The 20,124-nt window shown below is 45.9% G+C and overlaps 1 protein-coding gene across 4 annotated transcripts in view; it reads left to right on the forward strand.

The window, feature by feature from the left end:
• The window catches only part of DIS3L2 (DIS3 like 3'-5' exoribonuclease 2), a 586,325-nt gene that overhangs the window by 548,927 nt on the left and 17,274 nt on the right, over positions 1–20,124 (forward strand). For all 4 annotated transcript variants that reach the window (XM_078776999.1, XM_068114366.2, XM_068114368.2 and 1 more), the window contains exons 12-18: positions 777–856; positions 7,701–7,813; positions 8,015–8,122; positions 13,198–13,440; positions 17,279–17,358; positions 17,547–17,730; positions 19,528–19,614. In XM_078776999.1, the coding sequence (XP_078633125.1) occupies positions 777–856; positions 7,701–7,813; positions 8,015–8,122; positions 13,198–13,440; positions 17,279–17,358; positions 17,547–17,730; positions 19,528–19,614 (895 nt within the window). The remainder of the gene's footprint in view (positions 1–776; positions 857–7,700; positions 7,814–8,014; positions 8,123–13,197; positions 13,441–17,278; positions 17,359–17,546; positions 17,731–19,527; positions 19,615–20,124) is intronic.

Consider the following 20,124-nt stretch of genomic DNA (forward strand, 5'->3'; position numbering starts at 1 on the left):
CCGTTCGGTGTAGAAAGAGATTGACATATCGTTCGTCTGTTTTCAGCTCGTTATCTTTAAGCTTCCTTACGTCTCGCCACCTGCTACACCTCTCTGAGTTACGAGGATTTATGCAACGCACCCCGAGTATCGCAACGTCACTCCATTTAACTTTATTAAAATGACGATAAAGACGTTTCCTTATATATCCTAATTTAAAATGTTCAAGGGAATAAAAAGACCATTTGGTTCACACCACCCATGTTCACACCACTCGACTGTCCAATCAGCGGACGGCTCGCTTCGCCTTCGCCCAGCAGACGCCAATACGATGGCATCGTAAGATGGCGTCGTATCGGCAGTTAATCGGATGCTTTTGGGCCCCAACGTCGGCGAATTCAGATTTTTCGAGTATGTCTGTACGTGATAAACTAAGAGCGTGGTTCGTAGATCGTAAATCCATTAGTGCCGTGGGCATCGGGTCACTGGGTGCGGCGTAAAAGGGATAACAAAGTCAAGTCCTTACGGTATTATTATATAGATTCTTTCATTCCAAATATGGATTATTGCATTATCCTTTCATTCCAAATATGGATTATTGCATTATTCTTTCATTCCAAATATGGATTATTGCATTATTCTTTCATTCCAAATATGGATTATTGCATTATTCTTTCATTCCAAATATGGATTATTGCATTATTCTTTCATTCCAAATATGGATTATTTCATTCTCCTTTCAGTTTGTACTCACTTTGTGGTATCTGTGCTTTTTGTCCCATATATTTTTGTCCAAGGAAACTCTGCATCTTCTCCATTGACCCTGTGACTGCACGAGACCTTGACGACGCCCTGTCATGTGAGCCTCTTCCAGATGGTATGCTCGAGATTTCTTTTTATTACTTTATAGATACCTTTGATATGCAACATTAGCGATGTTTCTAACGAACTAAATTCTCTAAATAATGCCCAAGTATAATTATTACTGAGCTGAGGTAGTTAACTAAAGATAGTTATTTTTACTTAGCGATAGCGTCGACTTAGAGGAAGAGTTCAGTTAGTTGCGAACAATATCTTGTCCATATGGGAACGGAGGGTAATCGTTGATAACTCCTTAGGAGGGTGGATTGTCTTTGTGCGTCCAAAGTAGACTATTAGCAGTTCTTAGAGAAAGCAAGAAAAAGGTAGTGTGAGAGTGTATGTGCAGCTGCACGGCGTACCAGGGACCGCTTTGCGTCACCAAGCCCTCACCTCGCACTCTCATGCAGCAGAGGACGTTGGACCGAGCACGATTTGTTCCGGCAGGCGAGTCCCCCCGAGCGGTCTCCTGGTCGAGTCCCCCGAGCGGTCTCCTGGTCGAGTCCCCCGAGCGGTCTCCTGGTCGAGTCCCCCGAGCGGTCTCCTGGTCGAGTCCCCCGAGCGGTCTCCTGGTCGAGTCCCCCGAGCGGTCTCCTGGTCGAGTCCCCCGAGCGGTCTCCTGGTCGAGTCCCCCGAGCGGTCTCCTGGTCGAGTCCCCCGAGCGGTCTCCTGGTCGAGTCCCCCGAGCGGTCTCCTGGTCGAGTCCCCCGAGCGGTCTCCTGGTCGAGTCCCCCGAGCGGTCTCCTGGTCAAGTCCCCCGAGCGGTCTCCTGGTCGAGTCCCCCAAGCGGTCTCCTGGTCGAGTCCCCCGAGCGGCCTCCTGGTCGAGTCCCCCGAGCGGCCTCCTGGTCGAGTCCCGCGAGCGGCCTCCTGGTCGAGTCCCCCGAGCGGCCTCCTGGTCGAGTCCCCCGAGCGGTCTCCTGGTCGAGTCCTCCGGGAGCACACAAAAGCCCCAAACCGAGCCGCGTTCCCCTCCCCTCGCTCACGGAAACACTCGAATGGTTCCTCCCCGTATGTGCAAGCACTCGAATGGTTCCTCCCCATATGTGCAAACACTCGAATGGTTCCTCCCCGTTTGTGCAAACACTCAAATGGTTCCTCCCCGTATGTGCAAACACTAGAATGGTTCCGCCCCATATGTGCAAACACTAGAATGGTTCCTCCCCATATGTGCAAACACTCGAATGGTTCCTTCCCGTATGTGCAAACACTCGAATGGTTCATCCCCGTATGTGCAAACACTCGAATGGTTCCTCCCCGTATGTGCAAACACTCGAATGGTTCCTCCCCGTATGTGCAAACACGAGAATGGTTCCTCCCCGTATGTGCAAACACGAGAATGGTTCCTCCCCGTATGTGCAAACACGAGAATGGTTCCTCCCCGTATGTGCAAACACTCGAATGGTTCCTCCCCGTATGTGCAAACACGAGAATGGTTCCTCCCCATACGTGCAAACACTCGAATGGTTCCTCCCCGTATGTGCAAACACTCGAATGGTTCCTCCCCGTATGTGCAAACACTCAAATGGGTCCTCCCCGTATGTGCAAACACTAGAATGGTTCCTCCCCATATGTGCAAACACGAGAATGGTTCCTCCCCGTATGTGCAAACACGAGAATGGTTCCTCCCCGTATGTGCAAACACGAGAATGGTTCCTCCCCGTATGTGCAAACACGAGAATGGTTCCTCCCCGTATGTGCAAACACTCAAATGGTTCCTCCCCGTATGTGCAAACACGAGAATGGTTCCTCCCCGTATGTGCAAACACTCGAATGGTTCCTCCCCGTATGTGCAAACACGAGAATGGTTCCTCCCCGTATGTGCAAACACGCGAATGGTTCCTCCCCATATGTGCAAACACGAGAATGGTTCCTCCCCATATGTGCAAACACGAGAATGGTTCCTCCCCATATGTGCAAACACGAGAATGGTTCCTCCCCGTATGTGCAAACACGAGAATGGTTCCTCCCCGTATGTGCAAACACGAGAATGGTTCCTCCCCGTATGTGCAAACACTCGAATGATTCCTCCCCAAATGTGCAAACACTCGAATGGTTCCTCCCCATATGTGCAAACACGATAATGGTTCCTCCCCGTATGTGCAAACACTCGAATGATTCCTCCCCATATGTGCAAACACTCGAATGGTTCCTCCCCGTATGTGCAAACACTAGAATGGTTCCTCCCCGTATGTGCAAACACTAGAATGGTTCCTCCCCATATGTGCAAACACTCAAATGGTTCCTCCCCGTATGTGCAAACACTCGAATGGTTCCTCCCCGTATGTGCAAACACTTGAATGGTTCCTCCCCGTATGTGCAAACACGAGAATGGTTCCTCCCCGTATGTGCAAACACGAGAATGGTTCCTCCCCGTATGTGCAAACACTTGAATGGTTCCTCCCCGTATGTGCAAACACGAGAATGGTTCCTCCCCGTATGTGCAAACACGAGAATGGTTCCTCCCCATATGTGCAAACACGAGAATGGTTCCTCCCCGTATGTGCAAACACGAGAATGGTTCCTCCCCGTATGTGCAAACACTCGAATGGTTCCTCCCCGTATGTGCAAACACTTGAATGGTTCCTCCCCGTATGTGCAAACACTCGAATGATTCCTCCCCGTATGTGCAAACACGAGAATGGTTCCTCCCCGTATGTGCAAACACGAGAATGGTTCCTCCCCATATGTGCAAACACTAGAATGGTTCCTCCCCGTATGTGCAAACACGAGAATGGTTCCTCCCCGTATGTGCAAACACGAGAATGGTTCCTCCCCGTATGTGCAAACACGAGAATGGTTCCTCCCCATATGTGCAAACACGAGAATGGTTCCTCCCCGTATGTGCAAACACGAGAATGGTTCCTCCCCCGTATGTGCAAACACGAGAATGGTTCCTCCCCGTATGTGCAAACACTAGAATGGTTCCTCCCCGTAAGTGCAAACACGAGAATGGTTCCTCCCCGTATGTGCAAACACGAGAATGGTTCCTCCCCGTATGTGCAAACACTAGAATGGTTCCTCCCCGTATGTGCAAACACTAGAATGGTTCCTCCCCGTATGTGCAAACACGAGAATGGTTCCTCCCCGTATGTGCAAACACGAGAATGGTTCCTCCCCGTATGTGCAAACACGAGAATGGTTCCTTCCCGTATGTGCAAACACGAGAATGGTTCCTCCCCCGTATGTGCAAACACGAGAATGGTTCCTCCCCCGTATGTGCAAACACGAGAATGGTTCCTCCCCGTATGTGCAAACACGAGAATGGTTCCTCCCCGTATGTGCAAACACGAGAATGGTTCCTCCCCGTATGTGCAAACACGAGAATGGTTCCTCCCCATATGTGCAAACACGAGAATGGTTCCTCCCCGTATGTGCAAACACGAGAATGGTTCCTCCCCCGTATGTGCAAACACGAGAATGGTTCCTCCCCGTATGTGCAAACACTAGAATGGTTCCTCCCCGTAAGTGCAAACACGAGAATGGTTCCTCCCCGTATGTGCAAACACGAGAATGGTTCCTCCCCGTATGTGCAAACACTAGAATGGTTCCTCCCCGTATGTGCAAACACTAGAATGGTTCCTCCCCGTATGTGCAAACACGAGAATGGTTCCTCCCCGTATGTGCAAACACGAGAATGGTTCCTCCCCGTATGTGCAAACACGAGAATGGTTCCTTCCCGTATGTGCAAACACGAGAATGGTTCCTCCCCCGTATGTGCAAACACGAGAATGGTTCCTCCCCCGTATGTGCAAACACGAGAATGGTTCCTCCCCGTATGTGCAAACACGAGAATGGTTCCTCCCCGTATGTGCAAACACGAGAATGGTTCCTCCCCCGTATGTGCAAACACGAGAATGGTTCCTCCCCGTATGTGCAAACACGAGAATGGTTCCTCCCCCGTATGTGCAAACACGAGAATGGTTCCTCCCCCGTATGTGCAAACACGAGAATGGTTCCTCCCCGTATGTGCAAACACGAGTATGGTTCCTCCCCGTATGTGCAAACACGAGAATGGTTCATCCCCGTATGTGCAAACACGAGAATGGTTCCTCCCCGTATGTGCAAACACGAGTATGGTTCCTCCCCATATGTGCAACCACTCGAATGGTTCCTCCCCGTATGTGCAAACGCTAGAATGGTTCCTCCCCGTATGTGCAAACACGAGTATGGTTCCTCCCCGTATGTGCAAACGCTAGAATGGTTCCTCCCCGTATGTGCAAACACGAGTATGGTTCCTCCCCGTATGTGCAAACACTAGAATGGCCCAGCCGTTACCCGTGATATTGCCACTCCTTCTCGCACGTAAATGTTCCTCTGTACTGTGCGTATGTGAGAAGTGTTGTTTGACATGACTAATGTGAAATTGCAGGGAAGGAAGAATGGGGCAAGGCAATTCGACCCATCTGGAGGATTAATTGTTTCTAACTGTGAGGGATTCGTTAGCACGTACCGTGTTCAATGGTGGTTTTATTTATTTATCTATTTTTGTATACCAGGTTGAGGCTTGTATAAGAGCTAACACAATAAAATGGGATGGACAGGTGGTTGATTGTGAATAATACGAGTGAGTGGTCGGAATGGTGAGGGAGGGATGAACAGATGGATCAAATGTTGGACGATGGATTGCAGTTACAAGAAAGACCAATGGATTGAAAAAGGTATTGATGGATTGAGATTGCTGAAGTGGATTGATGGTGAATTGAGAAGGTTGAAAGCGGGTAAAAAGGGGAACATCACGCCAAGGATGTATATATATATATAAATTGTTTTCCATAAGTATCGGAACAGTGAAGTCAAATTTGTTATGATTGATATTATACTCAATAAATTTGCATTTGAGATCAAAAGATGAAAAAGTGGCAAGAGTACAGAAGGTCAGCTTTTATTTCCTGGTATTTCTATGCATACCGTATTTTCCGGTGTATTACCTGCACTTTTTTTTTCATCAGCAAAAGCTTTTATTTCCTGGTATTTCTATGCATACCGTATTTTCCGGTGTATTACCCGCACTTTTTTTTTATCAGCAAAAGCTTTTATTTTCTGGTATTTCTATGCATACCGTATTTTCCGGTGTATTACCCGCACTTTTTTTTATCAGCAAAAGCTTTTATTTCCTGGTATTTCTATGCATACCGTATTTTCCGGTGTATTACCCGCACTTTTTTTTATCAGCAAAAGCTTTTATTTCCTGGTATTTCTATGCATACCGTATTTTCCGGTGTATTACCCGCACTTTTTTTTATCAGCAAAAGCTTTTATTTCCTGGTATTTCTATGCATACCGTATTTTCCGCTGTATTACCCGCACTTTTTTTTTATCAGCCAAAGCTTTTATTTCCTGGTATTTCTATGCATACCGTATTTTCCGGTGTATAACCTGCACTTTTTTTATCAGCAAAAAAGGTTAAAAGTTTGGGGTGCGGTTAATACACTGGAAAATACGGTATCTGTTTTACCATTGTGGAACAATATCACTTTTCACCCCTTATAAATTGGGCGAAGAGGTATTGTCGTCCGGGTGGGCGTCCGGGCGTCCGTCAACTTTTGGTTTCCGTCAATTTCGAGCAGAACGGCTTGTCCGATTAAATCCATGTTTGCAGTGTGTGTTGGGGTTGAGTAGAGGAAGGTGCCTTTCGAAAATGGGCGCGCTGCGAATTTCAATATGGCCGCCACGGCAGCCATCTTGAAATTGGTTACCGTCAATTTCGAGCAGAACGGCTTGTCCGATTAAATCCATTTTTGCAGTGTGTGTTGGGGTTGAGTAGAGGAAGGTTCCTTTCGAAAATTGGCGTGCTGCGATTTTCAATATGGCCGCCACGGCAGCCATCTTGAAATTGGTTTCCACCATGCATCGGCTGAGGGGTTACGCCCACTTTGCGGTGCTATTTATTATGTTCAGTCAACCCATTTTAGGTAAGCATAAGTGTTGGAAGAGATCAACCTAAAGTAAATTAAAATAGTTTAATCATTAGTAGTTGCATATCCCTTGCATGTAACAACTACATCGAGCCTGTGACCCACTGACATCACCAAACTCTTGGTATCTTCCTTTGAGATGCTTTGCCAAGCTTTACTGCAGCCATTTTCAGTTGTTGGTTGATTTGGGTGTTTCTGACTTTCGTCCCCTCTTCAGCAGTGAAATGCATGCTCTGCTGCATTTAAATCAGGGGATTGATTAGGCCAGTCTAAAACCTTCCACTTTTTTCCCCTGATGAACTCCATGGTTGCATTGGCAGTGTGTTTTGGGTCATTGTCTTGCTGCAGAGGCAGACAAAATCTTTTTGTACACTTCTGAATTAATTCTGCTGCTGCCATCATCGGTTTATATCATCAATAAAGATGAGTGAGCCAGCTCCAAAGGTAGCCGTAAAACCGTTCTACCTCACTTGATAGAACCGTGGATCATGCGGTTCTACCAAGTGTTGCACGGTCCGTGGTCGATGCTTACCTTTGATTTCTAGAGGTACGAAGCTTACCTTTGATATATATATATATATATATATATATATATACATACTCATGAATTGGCATTCCTCTATCTTGCATTGTTGACTTCAGCCACCACGATAGCTTTACAAGCAGACGAGACAGGGCAATGCATTGTGGGATGCCATCTCCTAATCAAAAGTTTTTCCAGCCCTTATCCAACCGTACTTTATCTGTCGGATAGTTAACCATCGGGTAAGAATTTTAACCACAGAATAGCTCTTATCAGTGGTCAAGTTACCCGGGTTTCTAGCAACTAGGCCCAGGTCTTCAAGTTTATATTTACTTATCTATATTTACCTCATCATAACACATGCCAAATCAGTACCTACTGATGCTTCTTTGCACTAATTTGCACTGCTTCTTGCACTTGCAGGAAACTTTTGTGTGGGGGTGCACATTGCTGATGTATCGTACTTCCTGCCAGAGGATACGGCGCTGGATGCCATTGCTGCCAAACGGGCTACGTCCGTCTATCTGGTGCAGAAGGTGCATGCTTTATGAATACCGTACAACGATTTACATGCTGGTATTCATCACACCAGAATAATAACAATAATGTAATAGTGTTTGGATTTGCAAATAAAGAATATGTTATTGGGATGTTATTGATTAAATAAAAAGTATTGGAGTATTTTGGCATTGAACAGCCAATTATGGGAAGGTTTTGTGTTGCGGTGCTTCATGCAGGTGATACCCATGCTACCACGACTACTGTGTGAGGAGCTGTGCAGTTTAAACCCAGGGAAGGAGAGGCTTACCTTTTCTGTCATGTGGACTCTTACACCAGATGGAAAGGTCTGATTTTCAATTTGTGAAACACAAGCTCGACGTCAGCGCTCTACTACCTTGTTGTTTAAGTTTATCTGTTTAAAATATAATTTATAATATACAGTATAGGCCATGTGGGTGACACTTCTTTATAGACAGTTTAATACCTATCCAAAGTTACTGGAAGGTATTGTCGTGTGACTGCTCTCATTTAACACCGGGAGAGTCACGGAAGGCAATCGAGCGTTACTCCAAGGCGTTCAGTTCAAATGCGGATTTTATATATGTGTGGGAAGAAAGGGGAGGGGAAGATGAAGCTTACCTGTGGTCCCGCCAGCGATTCCCGAACCTGCAGAAATAACTCGAACAAAGACGGCTTTAAAATGTACAAGGAAAATAACAAAAGGATTTATTAAAAGAAAATACCGATAACAAAAGAAACTGAGAATTTTTTTTTGTCACTGTCATAATACCCCATAATGACCCATAATACCCCATAATGACCCATAATACCCCATAATGTCAAAGTGGAATTTTTGTTTACAAAATAATTTAAAATGAAATACGGAAATATCCAATTTACATAAGTATTCAGCCCTCCAAAGTCAATACTTCCTAGAAGCACCCTTGGCAGGGATGACAGCTTCAAGTCTTCTTGGATTCGTCTGTATCAGCTTTGCACATCTGTATTGGAGAGTTTCTGCCATTTTTCCTTGTAAATTTGCTCAAGCTCTGTCAAGTTGGATGGGGAGCATCGGTGAACAGCAATCTTCAAGTCTTTCCACAGATTCTCAATGGGATTCAAGTCTAGGCTATGGCTGGGCCACTCAAGCACTTTCAGGTTCTTATTCTGAAGCCATTCCAGTGTTGCTTTGACTGTATGCTTGGGGTCATTGTCCTGTTTTTATGCCTCCGCCAAGGAAGTCGCTGGAGGCATTATGTTGTCAGGTTGTCCGTCCGTCCGTACCACATGTCCGATTGAGACAAAACTATCAGGGTAGGAGCGACACTCATGCAGAACGTTTCTATGATAATTGTGATGTCATAGGTCACGTGGTATGGCAGTCATCTTCGATTAGAAGCAAATAACTAAAAAATTATTTCGCGGAAACCGCTGAATGGAAAAATTTGAAACTTAGCACATTGTCAAGTACTCCCAATGGGGAACAAAAGCATGATAATGATGACATCATAGGTGAAGTGGTACACCAGCCAAAAATGTTTTACTCGAATTCCTTATCCCAAAAATCTGAAATTGCATGCACATGATCTATGACCCATTTGTATTGAAATATGAAATTTATGACATCATAGGTCACATGGTTTGGCAGCCATATTTGATTGAAGGAAAATATTAAATAATTATATCTCTGAAACCGCTCACCCTATCGATGCGAAATTTTACAAATGTCATCTAACACCATTGTTGCGTATAGTTTGAAAATGATGATGTCGTAGGTCATGTGGTTTTGCAGCCATCTTGGATGAGTCTTATCCGATCATCCGGTGTCTTATCCGATCAACACGAAACTCCACAAACATGATCCCCTACATATGCAGAGTGCACATTTTTTTAAGGTCATATTTCATGTGGTATGGCAGCCATATTAGCTTGAAAGCTGATATTTTTAAAAATCCCTTCTCTGAAACAGCCTCACCGATTGATGTGAAACCTGTCATGTCTGGTAAAAATGTGATACTTGAGAACAGCTGAAGGGATTTAAATCAAACTTGTTTATTTTTAGGACAGTGAATGAGGGCATTTACCCATTGTGGGACTATGCGAAGGCATATTGGTGACACAGTCGCATTGTTCTAGTTTTGTATACTTCGTCGAAGCTCGTATAAAAGCTAACACGTAGAACATATAACAAAGGGAGCTGGAGACAAGAGGGGGGAGAGCGGGAAAAACAACGACATTAAAGAACAGGGACACCAGGAGATCTGTAGAAGGGAGAGGGTTGGGCCAGGGTACACAGGATAAAAAAGATGGACAATGCAGGGACTTTCAGGAAAGAAAACGGAATTTGAAGAAGGTTGATTTGGTGTGGCTTAAGGTGGGAGAAAAGATTAATATTTTGGATGGGGGAAGATAAGAGATGGTGGTGAACAGCTGTTTAAAAGACCTGGATGGAGGAGTGGGATTGAAGAGAGTGTGGGAGTTTGTTTGAGATACTGGGAAAAATGAGGAATGAAAGAGTGAAGTTGAGTGGTGAGTCTTCATTTTGGCAGTTTCAGCAGAAGAGGGTTGCTGGCAGATCTTGTGCATTGTGCAGGAATATTTGGGGGGCAGAGAACAGACAGAGCTGGGGAAGCTAGGCCGGTGAGGAGTCATGAGAAGACAGAAAGACCTCCAACCTTCCTGCGGTGAGAGAGAGAAAGGCCCTCAGAATCAGCTTCATCACGGGAGATTCCAATGATTCTGAAAGCTTTGGTTTCAAAAGCGTGAAGCCGAGCTAGGTGTTGAGGCAGGAGCACCAGCCCAGAGGGGAGAGCAGTATTCCATCAAACTGTGGATGAAAGCTTTGTATGTGGTGAGGACCTCAGAAGTGCCAAGGAAAGACTTCGCACGACGGAGGATGTCCAGACGGCGACTGGCTTTGGAGGCCAGCTTGGAAATGTGGTTTTCCCAGGAAAGATCATGGCAGACAGTGAGACCCAAAACCTTGAGTGACAGAATTTTTCGAAAGGATTGTTGAGAAAGTAGATAGGAGGGTTTTCCAGATGGTCTTTTCAGAGATGCATAGTGAGAGTGTGATATTTGTCAGGATTGAAAGACATGTTACTCTTGCTTGACCAGTCTGTGATTTTGTCCAGGTCTGCAGAGAGTGAAGAGGCTGCTGCCTGCCGATCTGAGGGATGAGGTATGGAGCGGCAGAGAGTGGAGTCATCAGCAAAAAGATAGAGGATTTTCCAGAGAGTCGGAAAGATCATTGAAGAAGACCAGAAAAAGCACAGGGCCCAGAACACTGCTTTGAGGAACTCCAGCCTGAACAGGAAGAGGCGATGAGAGAATTCCATTCAGGGCCACATGTTCACTGCGACCGGAGCGAAAATCCACAAGCCATGTGTGGAGGTTTCCATGGATACCATAAGAGAAGAGTTTGGTAAGCAGAGCTGGGTGCCAGACCGTATCGAAGGCATGTGATATGTCAAGGGAGACAGCTCTGATTTCCTGTTTGACATTGAGGACCTCCATCCATTGTTGAGACAGCAGCGGCAGCATGTCTGGAGTAGAATGACCTGGTCTGAATCCAAATTGATGATCAGAGATCAAGCCATTGGAGAAGAGGAAGCATTTGATGTCAGAAGTGTTAATGGATTCCATGGCCTTGCTAATGATTGAGAGCAGCTGTTTGGTCTATAGTTGCAAGGATCTGTTTTTGCACCTTTTTGTGTAGAGCGGTAATGTTGGCTGATTTCCAAGCAGATGGAAGATGACCTTGAGCAAAAGAGATGGTGAAGAGAACAGAGCGAGGGTGATATAGAGCGGCAGAGCAGGATTTTAGGACACATGGGCTGATGCCGTCTGGTCCAGTTGCAGAATCACAGTCGAGGTTTGACAAAAACTTCTCCACCTTGTCAGGAGAGAAGGACACAGAGTCCTGGGCAGCTGGGTACGACTGGGATCGGTGGGTACAGAGAGAGATGGGATCGGGACACAATAATTTTGAGGCAAACACAGAGTTGAGGCATTTGGCTTTGTCACGTGCTGCGTCAGCTTTGTAGCTGTTTTAGGTAAGGGAGGGGATGCAGGGGGAACAAACACCAGAAACAGATTTGACCAGACGCCACCAGGATTTGGAGGAAGGAGACAGGTTTGAGAGTTCATTCTTGAGTGTGGAGAGGTAGTGCTTCCTGGCACTCCTGAGGGTAGACACACACTTGTTCCGAGCTTTGTGGAAGGAACTGAGGTTGCTTTTGATGGATTTGCCTTCCAGAAGGCGAAGCCAAGTTGTTTCAGGACAACTGCCTCACCACAAGATTCAGTGTACCATGGACCGGAGGAAGGGTATGACAACTGAAGACGAGATGGGATAAATCAGGTGCATGAGAGAGAGCAGTTTACTTTGGAAGAATTCCCAGGATGGGTTTATGTCAGAGACAGTAGAATGGCAGACCAGTCCAGATGATTGATGGCTGCTTGAAGACCTTGCCAATCAGCCTGAGTGAAATGCCAGACTCGTTGGCGCTGAGGAGGCTCTCTGAGAATGGCCAGAGAGATGCGCACTTTAACAAGCAAATGATCAGATGAACCAATTGGAGCAGAAGAGGAACAGCAGACATTTGCAGGTAAGTTGTCATAACCAAGTCAAGAAGGGATGATTTACCGTTTACTGAGATCCGGGTCGGGAAATTGACAGATTGTGTCATTCCCAATGAGTCGTAGAAGTCCTTTGCTGAGGTGCCATGGCTGGTGAGAGAGGTACCCACACCCAGCCAGTTGGCATGATGACAGTTGAAGTCACCACATATGAAGATGAAAGAGTTGGGATGAGTGAATAGAAGTTGGTCCATGTTGTGCCAGACGTAGCAGAGGGGACGCCATAGCCAGAGGTACTCATGTTGGTGTGGTGCAGAGAGGGCAGTGCAGGGAGATACCGAAGGAGGTTCGGGGAAAACAGATTTGAGTAAAAAAGGAGAGGTCCCCTGACTTATTTGGTGTGATTTCTTCCTATGGGGGTTCCTTAAAGAACTAGTCTACAAGACAGGTCGCGGGAACTGTCGGTAACCTGAAAATATATCCGGGATTGCACTCATATTAGCCGAGTGCTTTGGGTAAAGTTATGGAAAACGTGCGTACAGATTTGTGGTACTCTTCATGAGATTGTTGGTCGTATTGAACACCTCCTACATCAAACAAAACGTTGGACTTCGTCTTGCACAATGGTACCAGTTTGGTGTTTGCCTCATTCATAGTTCATTATTAATAAATGTGCAAATTCATGTCGTTTCATCTGGAAATTCTGTACTTCGCTAGGTGTAGTCTGTTGTCAACAGAACATTCGTGATTGTGAATTCCATTGGAGGCAGATTCTTGCTTCTTTATGGCATGAGTATGTTTACTGCAGCTATTTACATCCTCCTTACCTGTACCTCAGGTGAAAGATGAATGGTTCGGAAGAACTGTGATTCGTTCTTGTGCCAAACTGAGCTACGACCAGGCTCAGGACATAATTATAAGTGCGGAAAAGGGTGAAAGAAACACTGTGCATAATCCCTTGCCACCTTTGGATGGCGATCATGATGTCCAGACCATATGCCGTGCAGTGTTGAACCTGCACTCTATTGCCACACACCTTCGGCATCAACGATTTGAAGATGGTGCACTTCGCATAGATAATGTGAGCCATATTGTACATTGATAATGTGAGCAATATTGTACATTGATAATGTGAGCAATATCCTGTGCCTAAATAAGATTATAAACGACTGGTTGAAGAACATTCAATTTCTTACCTGCTTTTGAATTGGTGGTACTCCGGTGGTTGCGAGTGAGACATGTGTGTCGCCGTTCTTTACCTGTAAGAGACCAGACAACATCCGTTCGCTTGTCGGGCGTAACCGGTGTGGTTTCCCCCTAACCAATGGGTGGGAAGGTGGGGCAAAGGAGGAGAAAAGGGGAGAGAGGCAGAGTGTCTCAAGAGGTTTTGTACAAGGCCTGACGAAAAAGACTCTCGCGGTGGTTTCCTGTTTTGCTTACTTTGAGTGTTAATAAAACTTGTTATACACTCGAACTGAAGTGGCCTCACAAAGCTGGTGACCCGGACGTGATGTCTTCGACGACAATGACAAACTCCAATCCTGGCATGGTCGAGCGGGTTTTGCTGTTTGCTGTCGCCATCACGCTGCTGCCATTTTGGGCTTAGGATCCATCATTGTGTTTTACACAAGTGGAGACAACCTTCAGAAACGGTGGAATTACAGTGCAACAAACGATGTTCGATCATGTTCTGCAGGCTTTGCCACCACTGGTTGTGATGCACACAAGTGACGCAATCCAACACCCACCGAGTGATAAATAAGAGTCCTCAAACTTCATATCCTGGTTCTCCGAAAGCGAATCGCAGCGTTTTGAACAAGTGATGCACCACCTCGAGTTTGGTGACCCAAAGCCGTCTCATTTGCTTCGCCAGATCCAACAAATATTAGGTTACAAGTACACCGATAATCCTTGGTTTATATGTCACATGTTTCTCTCTAAATTACCACACCTAGCTCGTGTGTTCGCAGCTCACACCAATTTGGAACTGGCACAACTTGCTGCAATGGCCGAAGCGGTTCTGGGAGCCAACATGGCTGTATCGGCTGATTGACTCTCTGTAATTATAGGTGATCAACCACATGCAACGGCTATATGGCAAAAAAAAAATTTTTTAAGGGCAGTCCGGTCACCAGTAGTGGAACCAGTGACCATGGCCAACGCCACTGGGCAGTTGTTATATGCAACTGAGCGATCCAGCAAACAACGATACCTCGTCGATAGAGAGCGAGTGTATCTGTGGTACTTGCTACACCGGGTGACCGTCGTTATGGTCTCCCGGGACCACCTCTAGTCACAGTTAACGGCAGCCCGATCGCCACATTTGGGAGACGACAACTTAGCCTCGACATTGGGTTCGGCGGTTTACCTTTATGTGTGTCATTGCACAGCACAACAACGAATCATTGGCGCTGATTTCCTCTGAGCTTGCCCTCCTTGTCAACCTAATGAACAATCGCCTCCTCAACTCGACCATGTTGGCTACTGTCCAAACCAGGATCATGTCGCAAGGAGCTCCACAGCTATCTTTCATCGACAACGGGTGGGAATTCTCAGACTTATGGTCTGCGTTCGCGGACCTCACAGCACCACAGGTCAGACAGGCATGCCGTTCACACCATGTACAATATCATATTGAGACCCTTGGATTAGCTGTGTTTGCCAAAGCTCGTCGGTTGTGCCCGACACGCCTCATGGTCGCCAAATCCGAATTCAACACCTTTTTCCAACTTGGGATTGTCCGACGTTGATCCAGCAATTACGTGTCACTGTTGCACGTGGTTCCAAAGAAGAATGGTGAGTAGCGCCCATGCGGTGATTACTGCGCGCTCATCAACACCACTATCCCTCACCAGTACCCTATCCCACATTTCCATGATTTATCTTCGACACTGATTCTCTTTGCAGGGGCAAAGGTGTTGTCAAAGATCAATCTGGTGAAGGCCTGTCACCAGATCCACATAGTGGAGTTGGACATTCCGACGACGGCTGTCGTCACACCTTTCGGTCGTTTTTGAGGGACGATCTGAGATGGTGGTGAACAGCTGTCTTGAAAATCTGGAGGGAAGAATGAGATTAAAGAGAATGTGGAAGGTGTTTCCACAGGTGGGGGGGAAAAAGGAATAAATGAGTGGAGGTGAGCCCTCTAAAGTCAGTTCCACGATTCTCAGATTGTCCCCCTCTAAAGTCATTTTTGAATAACGAGAATGCCATATGGATTGCGTGATGCCGCATAGACCTTTCAGCACTTCATAAATGAGGTCTGCCGTGGCCTGGACTTCTTGTTCGTCTACCTGGACGACATACTAATCGCTAGCCTTTCCACTGAAAAACATTCCCAGCATCTCTGTGCCAACGGCGTCTCGACTATGGCCTCATCGTCAACCCCAATAAGTGGGAGCTAGGACGGCCCACCATTGACTTGCTCGAGCACCACGTGTCGGCCGATGGCTTGTAGCCTCTCCCAGATCGAGTCCACGCCAGGAAAGAGTTTCCACGACCGACGACACAGACAACCCTATGGGAATACTTGGGACTGTTGAACTTCTATCGGCGTTTTGTGCCACACTGGGCCCATATACTGCAACCACTGCACAACCGGCTGTCATCCAAGCAGAATTAAGGTGCTCAAGTGGACGGATACCTGCAAGAATGCTTTTACAAAATCTAAAGAAGATCTCCATTGCTGATATTCCCGCGACCTGATGCACCCACCAGCATCACCACGGATGCTTCGGACCATGTGGTGGGTGGGGTCCTGCAGCAATGTGTGGATGCTGATTGGAGACCGATAGCATTCTTCTCCCGCATAAGTATGCCTGCCGAGACTCACTACAGCACCTTTGATAAAGAACTGCTCACCATCTGCCTAGCTGAGAAACACTTCTGGTATTTTATAGAAGGTCGAAATTTCTGTGTGTTTACGGACCACAAGCCGCTTACCGGATTGTTACACAATAGCAAAAAATATTCGCCACATATTATTTGACATACGTCCTTCATCGCAGAGTTCACGTCGGAAATCTGATACATTGGAGTCCATAATAATGTGGTGACAGACACTTTTGTTGTAACATCAATGCATTCCTCTCAGGTTGGGTGCCCGTTTCTGTGTTCTTTCTACCATCGTCTCGGATCAGGGACGTCAATTAGAGTCCAGCCTTCAGAGTTTCTTCAATCATGTTCTTGGCACAGACCGACACAGGACCACAGCTTACCACCCACAGGCAAATGGCACGGTCGAACGTTTTCACTGCCAGCTTAAAGATGCACTGCAGGCCCGTCTCGACAGTCTCAAATGGGCAGACGAACTCCCGATGGTACTCCTTGGACATCGTTCCACGCTCAAGGAGGATATCAACTGCATGGCGGCAGAATTTGTCTTTGGCTGGCCGCTACGACTGCCTGGCGAGTTGGTAACACCATCGCCTGTGCCAGATGACAGCCATACTCTGCGGTTCCGACTGGTATTTCCTGCTTGGCATGACCAACACATGGTGCACATGCCTGTCTCTCACTACCACCACACATGTATTTGTGAAACATGATGCAGTCCGTACACCATTACAAAGACCTTATGATGGACCTTTTATGGTAATCAGAAGAAATAATAAAACCTTCGTGATAGATCACCATGGTTGTCACGAAATGGTCACAATTGACCGCCTCAAAGCTGCTTTCCTTGAGGAACCATCTCCACGATACGGTACACCTGCCCACCATCGAGGGCCACGCACCAGAGGCGAGTCGTACGTTGGATGGGAACGATTGAGGATGAGAATGAGTTTTTCCATAGAAGTTATAGTTGAAGGGAAAGTTGGAGATTAACCTTTCCTGTTTTTTTTTCTTGTTGCTTTTCCATATAGACTTGATTTCCTTTTGCCATTACCACCATAATTTGAGATGTGTTCTGTGGGTAGATGAAGCTGGTGTTCCATCTAGATCAGGAGACTATGCTACCTGAGAGCTGCTTTGCAAGTGTGTACAAGGAAAGCAACAAGTGAGTAGACACTATACACCACCTGGCACGTACTTAAAACGTGCTTTTGTGAGGTGATCATCATCAGGAGTCGCTGGGCCACAGTACAGGCCATATAGATATTAGGTCTCTCAACCCTATTAAGTAGCACTTATAAAGTGGATTGCATTGCCTTGATTACATGTCCTGTAAATGTTGCTCTACCACAGGTTGGTGGAGGAGTTCATGCTGTTGGCTAACATGGCCGTCGCCCATCGCATATATAAAGCATTCCCCCAGTATACCTTGTTACGGCGGCATCCTCCACCACAAGAACACCTCCTTGCTGGAGTGCAGGACTTTTGCCAAGATCTCGGTCTCGTCCTCGATTGTACCTCTGCTGGTGCACTTCACGTGAGTGCTTTCTTCCTTGGAGAAAGTTCAAACTTCAAATTGGAGAACTGTGTCCTGTTTGTATTTACTATTATATTTGTGTTGAGCAGTATTCAGTATGTATTTCATTCGTTAAGAAATCCTTGGTTTGGCTTAGCACTGTCATTTTATCTTCAGATGAACAGTCCGCCATCTTGGAGCTCCATATTGTCGTAAAGGAGCTCCAAGATGGTGGAAAGGTGAACACAGTGTGGTGCAGCGGGCTCTGTTAATCATCACTTTTAACACATTCGAGGTGAAAAATATACAAGGAAGTTTCTGGAATGAGACTGTCAGGAAGATAGTGGTAAAATACAAATGTGTAAATTGTGAGGAAATATAATATGTAAAAGGTTTGCGAACATCAGTAAACATTCATTGCTTTACAAATCAATGTGTGGACTGTCCTGTTAGGGGGTCGTGCACAAAACACGTGACTCTTTTTGTGAGACCCCTCTCCCTCAGTGATGTCCAGTGGCGTTTCGCAGGACTCCCCCCCACCCCCCCCCCTCCTCCTCAAATATGTGCCACCCCATGTCCCCCTCCAAAAGTGGATGCACCTCAGCTCAATTTGAAGTGTCATAGCAAAGGGGTTGAATACTTATTGACTCAAGACATTTCAGCTTTTCATTTTTAATTAATTTGTAAAAATTTATAAATAAAATAATTCCACTTTGATTTTATGTGGTATTATGTGTAGATCAGTAACAAAAACTCTCAATTTAATCCATTTTAAATCGAGGCTAAAACACAACAAAATGTGTGAATACTTTCTGAAGTCAATGTGTGTATGAGAAGGATGTTCAAAAGGTACTCCATCAAATGCAGGTGAGGATAAGAACCTCTTGAACCCTCCTCATTCACAAATACTCCATTTAAAAATCTGTTCAAAAATCACAACCGTTATGGATAGCTAGTGCAGGAGTGACGGTTTGGTTGTTCAACAAATATCGATGTTACAGCAGTTGAAACACTCAACAATTGGCACAGCCCCCACTACATCATGCGTCTCCATGATTTATTGAGTGAAACGTAATTTTAAATATATATATATATATATATCTACATACCCTACTTGATCAACAACTCAAACGATCAATGGTCCACAACTGACGGTCTGAACAAAACCTCCTTGCAAATAAATTCAAAAACCAACACGTGACACATGTAAACTAATGATGTTCATTGATTGACCCTGTGACCCTGAATCCGGTAGGTTAGTGGTTAGAACTATGGCGTCACGCAAAGACTTCAAAATGGTACGTGCTGCTTCCTTGTCTGATGCTCAACATTTAAAAAGGATACAGTACGGACAATCAACCTAGGTTGACGATCATTACGCAGGCCCGGTGGGCCTCCTCCTTGTAAGGAATCGTATTCTAATTGGACCTCCAACATGATTTGACATGTCCAGAGTTTTCAATCTGGAAAAGCCTAAATTGTCCTCAAAGCCTGACCTCGATTGGCTCTGCGTGACGATCATTTATTTTACAATTGGAGAAAACATTTCTGGAAGTTTATGGATCTTGGTTCACCAAACGTGGTTCACCATGTCGATCCATGTCCGTGTCTCCTTCAGCGAGGCCTGAACTTTGTCCAGCCTGGCTTGGACTGTCTAATCCGATTCCTGGTCGATTTTGAAAATGTTCAGGAAAGCAAAATTGTTATGAACTCAGATGCCGATGACGTTCCCGAGAAAATTGGCCGTTTGTTTGTTTATGTTTGGGGGTTTTATGTTTTATTCCCATTTTGTGTATTCCATATGCAATGCCATTGCAGCACTCCCTGCACAACACCTTCGGCTCGGATGAGGATTCACAAGCAAAGAAGTACATCTTGATGCAACTTTGCGCACGACCCATGAAGGTGTGTGTGTGTGTGTGTGTGTGTGTGTGTGTGTGTGTGTGTGTGTGTGTGTGTGTGTGTGTGTGTGTGTGTGTGTGTGTGTGTGTGTGTGGTGTGTGGTGTGTGTGTGTGGTGTGTGTGTGTGTGTGTGTGTGTGTGTGTGTGCAAACAGATTTTTGTTTTCGAACGTCGGCCGCATTTTCCATGCAGAATTTTCCATCCACTCATCATGTAACTTTGGTAAAACATGATTCCCGGGTGGCGCTCCTATGGTGAAAGTTTGTGTTAGTGGCTCAAGTGGTTGCAGAGAACGTGAATAAGGGTGAAAAGTGAGTGCGGAAGAAAAAAAAAGTGGGGTCCTCGGTGGACGTTCCACAACATGGTCAAGCATGGTTGTGGACGCCTTTTACTAGTTTATTATTTTATTCCACAAACGCTGATCTCGATTTATCAAGATAGTGTTTCCTGTAAGTGTAGTACGAAATGTTTTGTTTATCTTCTTATTTGGGTCGTTTTTCCAAAGCTCCTGTG

Source organism: Myxine glutinosa, chromosome 4 (assembly GCF_964187855.1).
Source record: "Myxine glutinosa chromosome 4, kmMyxGlut1.1, whole genome shotgun sequence".
NCBI classification, from domain to species: domain Eukaryota; kingdom Metazoa; phylum Chordata; class Myxini; order Myxiniformes; family Myxinidae; genus Myxine; species Myxine glutinosa.